The sequence below is a fragment of the Hevea brasiliensis genome, chromosome 12 (assembly GCF_030052815.1).
Source record: "Hevea brasiliensis isolate MT/VB/25A 57/8 chromosome 12, ASM3005281v1, whole genome shotgun sequence".
Taxonomy (NCBI): Eukaryota; Viridiplantae; Streptophyta; class Magnoliopsida; order Malpighiales; family Euphorbiaceae; genus Hevea; species Hevea brasiliensis.
Genome location: NC_079504.1, coordinates 5,872,642 through 5,884,304, shown reverse-complemented (window position 1 = coordinate 5,884,304; position 11,663 = coordinate 5,872,642). Strand labels below are relative to the sequence as shown.

Genomic DNA, 11,663 nt, shown 5'->3' with positions numbered 1-11,663 from the left:
ATATGATATAATATAAAAAATTAAATATAAAAATTATTAACATATTTTTTATTATTATTTTAAATACATAAAAATTTTAAAATATTTATTTAATAAAATATTAATTTATTAATATTATTATTATAATAATAATTAAAAATATATTTTATTTTTTAATTAATTACTAAATATACTTTATAAACCTAATTATATGATATTTTTATACGATATAATTTTTATTATTAGTATATTTAAAAAATAATATAATATATAATAATGTAATAAATTTTTAATATAAAAAATATTAAAATATTTTTTTATTATTATTTTAAATACATAATAATTTAAAATATTTATTTAATAAAATATTAATTTATAAATAATATTATAATAATAATAATTAAAAATATATTTTATTTTTTTTCATTAATTACTAAATATCCTTTATAAATCTATTAGAATTTTATATTTGTACAGAGATAAATAACCATGCCAAGCCATCAGCTTCTAAATTTGATTGTACACTAGAAGAACCATGTGAAACCATACAGGATCCAATTTAGTATCAGTCACACTGTCCAGAAAATACTGCATCTATCGCCTGCAAAATTTCAAAATCTCAGTGGTATCGATCGTCGGAGGAATGAATTAAGGAATGGGTATAGAGAAGGGGTTACACTTGTCAGACATTGAGGACGAGGACGAGCTCGATGAAGAACCAGGGGAGGTGATCGAATCGGCTCCCCCTCTTAAGGTAGGCGAAGAAAGGGAGCTCAATAACTCTGGTTTCAAAAAGAAGCTCCTCAAGCGCGGCCTAGGCTGGGAAACCCCTGAGTTCAATGACGAAGTTACAGGTGCCCATATATGAAATGTGTTTGTCTGCGTCCATTTATCATTTTTTCTTTCCATTACTTCTATTTATTGGATGAACTTTGTATGTCCTTTTGGTAATTTTTGTAAAATTTCACTGGGAAGAATCTATAATTCCGGAGAAAGTCGTGTTCTGATTGAATGCAGTTCACTATGGGGGTACTTTGCTTGATGGGACCAAGTTCGATTCTACGCGCGATAGAGATGAACCTGTGACTCTTAGACTTGGTCAAGGTGGGTTTTCTTGACCTGTTTGTGTATCCCTAGTTTATTATTATTATTATTGTTATTTTTTTTTTGTTTGATCTTCTTTGGTTGCTTTATTTTCCGATTCTTTCTTTGGTGATTTGGGTGTTTTTGTGTTTAATAGGTCAAGTGGTAGCAGGGTTGGATCATGGGATAATTACCATGAAAAAGGGGGAATGTGCATTGTTCACAGTGCCCCCTGAATTGGCCTATGGATTCGTGGGCCGTGAAGGTGTGCCTGCAAATACTGTCGTTCTGTTTGAGGTTGAACTCATTTCTTGGATCACAGTGGTGAATGTGAGCAAAGACCGTGGAATTATCAAGAAAATTATTGAGAGGGGGGAGAAGATTGAGCGTCCCAGTGACTTAGATGAAGTCCTTGGTATTTCAACTGCTTAATTTGTGAGAGTTTTCCTTTGCTTTCTGATAACCATTTTAAAGGTATAAATGCAATAATGTGGATGGCCTTTTGCTAGTGCAGTGAAGTATGAAGTGGCACTTGCCAATGGTACTGTTGTTGCAAAAACACCTGAAGAAGGATTCGAATTTCATGTAAAAGATGGTAATATCAATCAATGAAACATCATGGTATTTAACTGCTTACATTGGTTATCAACTATTTCTTGATGATTGACTTCTGTTAATCAACAATTTGCACTTTTAGGTCATCTATGTCCTGCATTGCCAAAAGCGATCATAACCATGAAAAGAGGAGAGAAGGTTAAACTAATTGTCCAACCACAATGTATGTTTTCTAATCATTATTGGCAAATAGCTCTACTGTGGTGGATTTTCTGCTTGTTAATTAGTAGAAATGGATTCCTAAGAATTCTTATATGAACTTTAACACAAATTAGTAGAAATAGATTCCTAAGAATTCTTATATGAACTTTAACACACAATTTGAAGTTATCTTTTATTTTATTATTATCATTTTTTTGTGTGTGGACTGTGGAGGGAAAATCCTTAGACCATATGAGAGCCATTGTTAGCCTAATTTGAGGTAATGATTAACAATAGCTCTCCTCAGTTAGGAGATAGAAATGGGGACTTAGTGACTAAGTGTTGTTAACATTGAAAACTAACTTCCAAGTGATTCTTAGCACTTCCGTGTCTGTTATATCTATTTGTCAATTATGAGATAGAAATTAGGACTTGGTTGATATTGAAAGACCATTTCCCATGGTCTTACTGGAGTTGATGGTGGGAAGTAGTGCTTTTCAACTGTTGCTACTCACAAACATGTTAAACTTGATGTTACTTGTAGAAAAGATAACAGCCTAGACTACTTAAATAATATTTTCCATATATGTCTATGTATGTGTGTGTAATTTGTAATATTTTGGATTTTTTTTTCATCTGGTGCCTTGGTCTAGCGGTAGAGGCGGCTAGGTTAGGCTATCTTGAAGTGAGCACCAAGGTCTGAATCTTACTGGTAAATTCCTCCTTAATTATTGAAGAAAAAGAAAGAAATCTTATTTTTGTTTATTGTCAATCATCCTATATCCAAGATAAACATTAAATTCTCATGGCTTATCATACCATGAGGTACTTCATTGTTTTTTTAAGCATTCATTAACTTAGTCTCGTTTTAGTGTTCCAGAGCTTAAAATGTCTTGCTCTCGTTTTAGTGTTCCAGAACTTAAACGGTACATTTTATCTGTATCTGGGACTGAAAATGTAGGAGCTTTAGTACCAAGTGAGATATGTAAGCAGGAAATACTCTATGTATATGTACCACAATTTTGGGTCAATGAAGGGAATGCTGATGCTGCAGAAGATGAGTAGATAAGTTAGTAGCATATGCCCTTTTCTAATTTTAGCCCTATGATCTGCATGAGAGTGATACATATTTAGCCCTCTAATCTATAAAAAATTCAAGATCCAATTGAGGATTATTGATTTTGTGCCTTTAACATGTGCAAAAAAAAAAAATGAAAAAAAAAAATTTTCAGATGCATTTGGAGAGGAGGGAAAGGAAGCTAGTGATGGTATCCATCCAGTCCCACCAAATTCAGTGCTGAACATAGATCTGGAGTTGGTGTCCTTCAAGCCTGTTGTTGATGTTACTGGGGATTCCAAGGTCTTCAAGAAGATCTTGAAAGAAGGGGAGGGCACTCTTGTTGCAAATGAAGGTGCCACTGTAACTAGTAAGTATTTCTGATATTTGCATAATGGTTTACAACAATTTTATCAGAATCAGTTGTGCAAAGATGTATAGATAGAAATGGAATGATATTCAGAGAAACTTTACCAAATGAGGAATAATCGAGTGATTCACACTTAATTGGACAAATATACCAACAATTTATGGGACAATTGTAATGTGTACACTTTGGGGCTGTTGGGTGTGCAGATAGCGAACATATAGCTCATTAGCACAAAAAAAAAAAAAAATAAAAAAAAAGAGTGTGCACACACTCTGATTATTTGTTAAGCCCTAAAGTATTACGCATTAGTATTTGTGCTTTTTCTTACCACAAGGTTAGCATGGTATTAGAGCTTCTCAGTCAAAACCTCATTAATTAAGTTAACACCATGTAGTGGACTAGATATCCTTCTTAAAACTATGAGAAATTGTGTGTACTTTTAGATGTCAGCAACTTCAGCCATCTAATCACATGCTCTATGTAAAAGCATTGTGTCTTCAAAAGCAATGTTTTGATAGTTATGGGATTAAAATATAGGCTGAGCAATATTTGTTTTTTGGACTATGGATTTTAATATCGTGTAATTTCCATACTTAAATAATTTAGCTGATTAACTGTTTCTAAAATTATTGATACAGTTAGCTACACAGCCAGTTTACAAGATGGAACTGTATTTGAAAAGAAAGGGCTTGATGGGGAGCAGCCTCTGCAATTTATTACAGATGAAGGTTAGTTGATCACGTTTAGTTTGATGTTTATGGCACTTGAATTGTGGTTTTCTGATCACCCGGGGAGAACTTGATCATACCATTTCATTTTGCTGTATGTAGAACAAGTGATTGCTGGTTTAGATAGTGCAGCAGCAACAATGAAGATTGGGGAGAGGGCAATATTGACCATAAATCCAGAATATGGTTTTGGAAACTTCGAAGTAAAGAAAGATCTTGCTACTATACCTCCTTCTTCAGTGTTACTCTATGAAGTTGAAATGTTAGATTTTATAAAGGTAATTACTGTCAATGCCCCCCAACCCCACCAAAAAAAAAAAAATAAATAAATAAATAAAAGAAAAGAAAAGAAAAGAAAAGGGCAGTGCCCTGAACAATTTTTACCTCTTATAGCACCAACACAATAATTTCTGTTTTTCAATAAGCAGGAAAGACCACCATGGGAGATGAACAATCAGGTGAAAATTGAAACTGCTTGTAGAAAGAAAGAAGAAGGCAATATACTATTTAAAAGTGGGAAGTATCAAAGAGCGGCAAAGAAGTATGATAAAGTAGGCAGCTTGGTGTGCATCATCATCATTTTTAAATAAACTTGTCAAGGATCATGGGGATTTTGGTTCTATTTTAATTGTTTGTCCATATTATTAGGCTGCAGACTATGTTGTTGAAGAGGGATCCTTTGGAGATGATGAGCAAAAGCTAGTTAAATCATTAAGGGCGTCTTGCTGGTTGAATGGAGCGGCATGTGGCCTCAAACTTGATGATTTCCAGGGAGCAATTAGTTTATGTTCAAAGGTGAGGTGCTAAAAGAAAAAGAGTGACCATGAGCTTGTTAAATTTGAAAAAGTAGTAAAATATAAAACATAAAAGTTGTGTGTTTTTGAGGCATGAGACCTCTGAAGTTAACTCCGAGGACAATATTCTGCCTGAAATCATACTGTATGAACTTGTAATTTTAGAAACCAGTTATATGCTAGGGGTTAGAGATCTAGTAACAGGATTTTCCCCCTGAAGACCCATGAGTTATTGCTTTTGGTTCGTCTGACTTGTTGGTCCTGCTAGTCTGCTACAAATGCCTTTAGCTGTCAGCAATGTGTCACAGTGAGAGGCACTGCCATAATTTCTTGGCAAGAGGATATAATAGGATTCCAAATGTTTACTATCATTCAAATACTGGGTTTGTGCATCTACTCCCATGAACTACATACTTGAACTGGTGATGGTTTGATAAGTGCAGTGGTAGTTATTATTTTGTTATTATTATAACTATTATTTATTATATTTTGAATTTGATGTTCAGTGGTGGTTACAAGTGGTTATCAAGGGCCAAAAGTCTGGACATTCAACATGATATATTCTGTAGCCTGACAAGTAAAATTGGAGACAAAATATCATCTTATGTTCTAAATTTTGATCTGCAACAGGTACTGGATATTGAGTTCAACAATGTAAAAGCTTTGTATAGGCGAGCACAAGCATATATGCAAACTGCAGATTTGGTCTCAGCTGAGCTAGACATTAAGAAGGCACTTGAAGTTGATCCTCAGAACAGGTGGCAGAATATCCTTAAGTTAGAAATTCAATGGTGAGCTTTTTCAGTAGTTTCATTCACTAACATACTCTTTTCAGGGAGGTGAAATCACTTCAAACAGCACTTAAACAACTTCAAGCTGAAAGCAACAAGAGAGATGCAAAACTCTACTCAAACATGTTTGCACGAATGACAAAGCAGACATCTGTGGGGATTAAGGTACGTGATGTTTTGCTTGTATGATCTGCTTTCAACCTTTTCACAGCTGGAACCATACAAGACACTACACTGTAGTACAAGCATGGCATATTTTCAACATTAACGGCAATTGAATATCGTGAATTTTCTGACAGAAATTGAAGGTTGAGAAATCAGAGGATGAGAAGAAAGATGAAGATTATGTGGCCATGGAAATGGAAAAAGTTGCTGATAGCTTTTGCTGATATTAGAATGGTTGATCCCTGTTGAAATACATGTGATGAAATATGTAAAATAAACCTTACAAAACCAAGACGGAAAAAATAACACAGGCACAGACAAATAACATGAATCCATGTTCACGTCTCACAATATCAACATCATAGCATATATAACCGTGTTAAATGGGGACACCGTATTTATTGGAAGCAAATGTGGATCTGATAATCCGTCATCGTGATTTTCTTTCTTATAATATTTAGTGCAATTCTGTTGTTTTGTTTATATTACTACTTGTCAATAAAATGTATAGGATGCAGAAATCTGGACAATGTAATGAAACAGGTATAAAGCTGTTTGTCATCCTAGGGTAAAGGGGCTTAGTTGAAAAAAATGAAAACCATTGAAGGCACATAACCTTCGAAGTTCGAAGCTTTATAAATTTGTGAAGTTTATTAAGCTCTCAGTGCGCTAAACCCACGTAGGAGGGATCCGGAAATCTTGAAAAGTAGGTTTTTTATTTTTCTGCATCAGCTGGGCACCAACGCTCATAGCCTTGCGGCTTATCTTTGGGCAAAAGCAAAAGATGTCTTACGTCGTTAATTTTATGAGTATTTATATAAAAATCATCAAAGTTTAGGGTGTGTGATTTTAATTCGATTTGGGGTCTTTTTAAGAATTGGAATCAAATTGAAATTTTAGTATGGTTTTGATTTGGTTTTTTGTTGTTTTTGTTTTTGTTTAGTATAATTCTCGATTTTGGTTCTGGTTCAATTTTTAATTTTTGAAACAGTTTTATGTAATTATTTTCTTTAAAAAGTCACATTTGAATTAGTATTTAGGTTTTGAATTAGATTATTAATATATAATATATCATATAATATATTTTTTAATTATTTCTAAATTGTATAAAGTGCATAGATAATTTATTATTAAATATATTGTATCATATAGTAGTATAATATATATTTTAATTATTTATTAATTATGTAATATTTAGCTGTAAGATATAAATATAATTATGAATTAATATATTTTGTATAAAAGTATATTTATAATTAAAAATTATAAGGTAATTCAATGTATTTATTATTAAAATTATTAAGAAAATATGAAGAAATAAAATATAATATAAAGTTCTATTTAGTTCATATATATATATATATTATAGAATAAATTATTAAAAGTATATAATAAATTTAAAAAATTATAGAAAAATATATGAATAAATTTGATTCTTGATTTGATTTTAATACGATTCTGGTTCGATTCTTAGTGAAAAATTGAAATAGAACCAAAGTATTAAAATAACTTCGGTTTGGTACGGTTTCTATTAGATTGATTCGGTTCGGTTCGATTCGGTTTAAGGCCCTGAAAACCATGAATAGCCCTAGTACAGTTTAATTTTTTTTTTTACATAAAACTTATTGAATTTTAATTTAATTTTATAACATTTACTATGATAAAAAATTAAAAGTTTTCATATTAATTTGTTGATTTATCAACTATCTTATAAAATAAATTATTTTATTTTATTAGTTTCTTACAAAAAAAATAGGACATAAAACACTCATTCCCTTTTTTTTTTTGTTTATTTAGTCATTAGTTAAGTAATTTTATTTGTAAAATATTTGACAGGTTAGCAGGTTAATTTGAAAATTTTTAATTTTTAATTACAGTAATTTTTATAAAATCACATTGAAATTCAATTATAAAAAAAAATTAAAATTCAATGACTTTTATAAAATACTTATAAATTAAGTCACCATATATAATAATTAGCCATCTTTTAGTGTTTGGTGAAAGATCTTGTATAAGTCTCTCCTTCCCTTATTATTTGAAGAAGCTCAAGAAGCATCCCATCCCATATTGAAATATTCCATGTTTGATTCGTAGGGAATGGGCTATGCCCTTAGTTCTCTCTGGTAAGGACAGGGCAGGGCAGCATCAGCAATAAAGGCAACTTATCACGTACATGTGGGCGAAAGGCCACAGTATTAGTAATCGACTCAATGCTGGAATATCGGAAAAGTTCCAACAACATATATTATATATTGTGCAAGGGTTGAAAATTGTCCTTTTATTAATAATTTATCTTGTTTGCTTAGTCATCCATGTTAGCAATGTTCCAGTGTCCTTTTCTGGAATGCCCGTATTTCTAGAATGATTTAATGAATATCAGACAGTATGAAACTAGCTCACGTCTCTACCCTTATCCCTACTACATTTTGCAGAATTTGTTAAGATTATACTTCCTTATCGCAACCCCACCAACCATTTATTTCGTCAAACTCCTTTTTTTATTCTTCTAAATGTGGTTCAATACGTGAGGCTAAGAAAATGGTAAGATCAGAAGCTATGTACAACCTCTGCATTCTTTTTCTCCTGGTATTACAGGGTTGGTCGGAACTAGCAGCTTCTCACTCAATAGTTGAGTTTCTTCCAGGGTTTCAGGGGCCACTTCCCTTTGAATTTGAAACTGGGTGAGAAACTGAGTATTTGATTATATTTAGCAAATGTTAATTGCGACGATCATACGAAAAGAAAGGTAATGTTATTAGAACTTAGATGTTTATGGCTGTATCAGATATATTGGTGTGGATGAATCAGAAGACGTGCAGCTCTTCTACTACTTCGTTAAGTCACAGGGGAATGCAAAAGAGGATCCTCTCGTGCTTTGGCTAACTGGTGGCCCTGGCTGTTCTGCCCTTTCTGGTCTTATTTATGAAATTGGTAAGACCATCAATCTTTTTTTGGCTAAGTGAATCCACATTTCTTTCCACAATTTCTTGAAAAATGTACTTACAACTTCAAGATGAACAAGCTTGAGGATTTCACTGTGAAAGTCTTCTTTCCTCGTTGACGGGTCACGGCGATTAACATTTGATCAATATGTGCAGGTCCAATATATTTTGAGGTAGTGGAGTACAATGGGAGCTTACCGACATTGGTCTTGAATCCACACTCATGGACAAAGGTGATAGACTGTTGTTCTACACCAGTTTGCAACAATCTATATTGAAATGATATGTTTATTCCCTGATTAATATGGGTAATTAGAGATTAATTATTAGGTGGCCAGCATAATATTTGTAGATTCGCCTGTTGGCACTGGATTCTCTTATGCAAGAACCCCACTTGCTTCTCTCACAGGGGACTTCATACAAATTAAGCAAGCTGACGAATTTCTTAGAAAGGTAACCTCACAATTTTGCTCTGCAAATCAAGATGGTATGCAATATATTCAGCTGCATGGTTTACTACTTTGATTTATGCAGTGGCTGACAGATCATCCGGAATTCCTCTCAAATCCAGTTTATGTCGGTGGGGATTCCTACTCTGGCCTTCCTCTTCCAGCCTTAGTTCAGCTAATTTCAGATGGTATTTACTATTTTTCCTTATGAGTGCAAGGTACTGCATAATGTTGAAATGGAAGAACTTTAAGTATCTCAACATAGGTTCAATTATTTAATTGCCTTTCCAGCGATCTATGAATTTGGATTTTTTTTTTTTTTGAAATCACTGGAAACTATCCTATGTCTAGTTGTTCTAATGATTATGGTGATGCAGGGAATGAAGATGGTAGCAAACCACTGATAAATCTCAAGGTTGCAATTATACCTATCATTTGCCTTATTTCACTTTGGTTCAATTTATTTGGTTCTTGAGAATAGCTTATGAAATTATGGTTTTGTATGGTTTCAGGGATACATACTTGGGAATGCTGCTACAGATTTCACTTTTGATGGCAACTCTAAGGTCCCATTTGCTCACGGCATGGGACTTATTTCTGACGAACTCTATGAGGTTATCCTTTTTCTTGCAGAACTCCTAGATCCTTCCAAAATATCATAGGCTAAATTCATTGGTAATCTGAAAAAGAAAGATTTATACTTGTGGCAGAAAAGAAAGAAAGAATAGTTGTTTTGTCTAACTTGTTTTCAACTTTGTCTAGTCATTGAAGAGAAATTGTAGGGGAGAATACACGTTTGTAGACCCGAGCAATGCAGATTGTTTGCAGCATATGCAGGAATTTTATAAGGTAGAAAACCAAAACTTTCTGTGAATCCCCTTCTTCTTCTTCTTCTTCATTTTTTTTTTTAATTATTATGATTTTGTATCATCCAAGTTAACATAATTTTCGACAATTGGTTTAACATAATTTTCTGCAATTGGCTATCCCAGTGTACTTCAGGACTTGATGCTGCACAAATCTTGGAGCCCCTTTGTGCTTTTGTCTCCCCAAAGCCATTGGAGTTATCATTTCATAAAAGAAGATCTCTCATTCTCAATGACAACTCCGGAGATTTGGTTGATCCTGATCCATCACTTCCTACAATTGGCTGTCGGGTAATTCCACATTTTCTTCCGTCTTAATCTTATCTCCTACATATGCATTTTCTTGAAATATATAGAGAGGATTCTTCTGATATAAACTATTTTATCATATTACACTCAGTAACGTCTGTTTTAAGCGCTTGTAGACTTACGCATATCTGCTTTCCAAATATTGGGTCAATGACAAAAGTGTCCAAAAAGCACTTGGCGTACGAGAGGTATAAGAATAGTCCAAAGATTAAGCATTTAAACTAATTAACAACAAATCAGGGAGGGAATGATGCAGAATTTCATTTGGTGCAGGGAACCATAGGGCAATGGGAACGATGCACTAATGGATTATCTTATACCCAAGAAATTTTCAGCACTATTAAGTATCATTTATATCTGGGGAAGAAAGGTTACCGTTCGTTAGTCTACAGGTTAGATCACTCTATTTCATTAAATAAATTAATTTTTCTTTTCTTGTGAATTGGTGAATCATGTAGCTTTTTTTCTTTTACTTTGAAAAAGTGGCGATCACGACATGCTTGTGCCATTCGTGGGAACTCGAGCATGGATAAAATCTCTGAACTTCTCCATTGTTGATGATTGGCGGCCATGGCTCCTTGAAAGCCAAGTTGCAGGGTATGTATGTCCCCTTAAAATAAATCTTCTTCCTTCTAATATATATATATATATTTTATATTCTGGCTAGTAAATTGATTACTTGGTTTGTGTAGATACACGAGAACTTACTCTAATCAGATGGCATATGCGACTGTGAAGGTAAAGAATTTCTCCATTTCTATGAATGATTGCTATTGTATTATTGGTCTAAAGCGAAATAAAGATTCGTCTTTCCCTGAACACTTTATTGTTGGGTTGCAGGGTGGAGGGCACACAGCTCCTGAATACAAGCCTGCAGAATGTTTTGCTATGTTCAAGAGGTGGATAAGCCAGGAGCCTCTGTAACTAGGTTGCAGCCCAAAGTGGTGATATGAAGGCTAATATGAACCGTAAATTCAAGAGAAATAAACTAAAACTAGAGCAAAGAGTTATGGGAAAATACTTGCCTTATGGGAAAATACTTGCCCTCTAAGTTGTTCTTCTATTCCTTTATAAATAAAATGTACAATTGCATAATGTAGTAATTTCGTGAAATCTATGTGGAATAATTATGAATAAAAATTAAATTCAATTAATATTAAATTTTCACAAACTCTCAAATTAAATTCATCTAAATCAAAAATCCGCACACTGGCATCAAGATTTTTTAATAAAATATAAATAAAACTTATAATCTTTTAAATTGTCTGATATTTTAAATAAATTAAAAATAATGTATTAAAATAATATAGAATTCAAATAAAGAAATTATAGTGTTGTAAGAAAATTTAACTTATGAATGGATTTCTTATATAT

At 32.9% G+C, this 11,663-nt stretch overlaps 2 protein-coding genes across 3 annotated transcripts; both read left to right on the top strand.

The window, feature by feature from the left end:
* The first annotated feature begins 549 nt into the window (after positions 1-549).
* On the top strand, positions 550-6,380 carry LOC110669800 (70 kDa peptidyl-prolyl isomerase). 2 transcript variants are annotated; one of them, XM_021831579.2, is made up of 13 exons: positions 550-833; positions 997-1,083; positions 1,220-1,477; positions 1,577-1,657; positions 1,760-1,840; positions 3,051-3,245; positions 3,884-3,973; positions 4,076-4,251; positions 4,402-4,524; positions 4,622-4,768; positions 5,398-5,525; positions 5,603-5,723; positions 5,858-6,380. In XM_021831579.2, the coding sequence occupies exons 1-13, from the start codon at positions 635-637 to the stop codon at positions 5,945-5,947; spliced, it is 1,776 nt and encodes a 591-aa protein (XP_021687271.2). In that variant the 5' UTR covers positions 550-634; the 3' UTR covers positions 5,948-6,380. The 2 variants fall into 2 exon arrangements, with proteins under 2 accessions (XP_021687271.2, XP_057986896.1); XM_058130913.1 differs by lacking the exons at positions 550-833; positions 997-1,083 and having other exon boundaries at positions 1,442-1,477; positions 1,572-1,657.
* Positions 6,381-8,062: 1,682 nt separating this feature from the next.
* On the top strand, positions 8,063-11,450 carry LOC110669801 (serine carboxypeptidase-like 17). The gene is made up of 14 exons (XM_021831581.2): positions 8,063-8,404; positions 8,509-8,654; positions 8,822-8,898; positions 8,996-9,118; positions 9,200-9,302; positions 9,492-9,529; positions 9,627-9,728; positions 9,877-9,963; positions 10,107-10,271; positions 10,406-10,477; positions 10,563-10,681; positions 10,773-10,886; positions 10,982-11,027; positions 11,130-11,450. Exons 1-14 carry the CDS (start codon positions 8,262-8,264, stop codon positions 11,211-11,213), a joined length of 1,419 nt encoding a protein of 472 aa, XP_021687273.2. The 5' UTR covers positions 8,063-8,261; the 3' UTR covers positions 11,214-11,450.
* Positions 11,451-11,663: the final 213 nt, after the last annotated feature.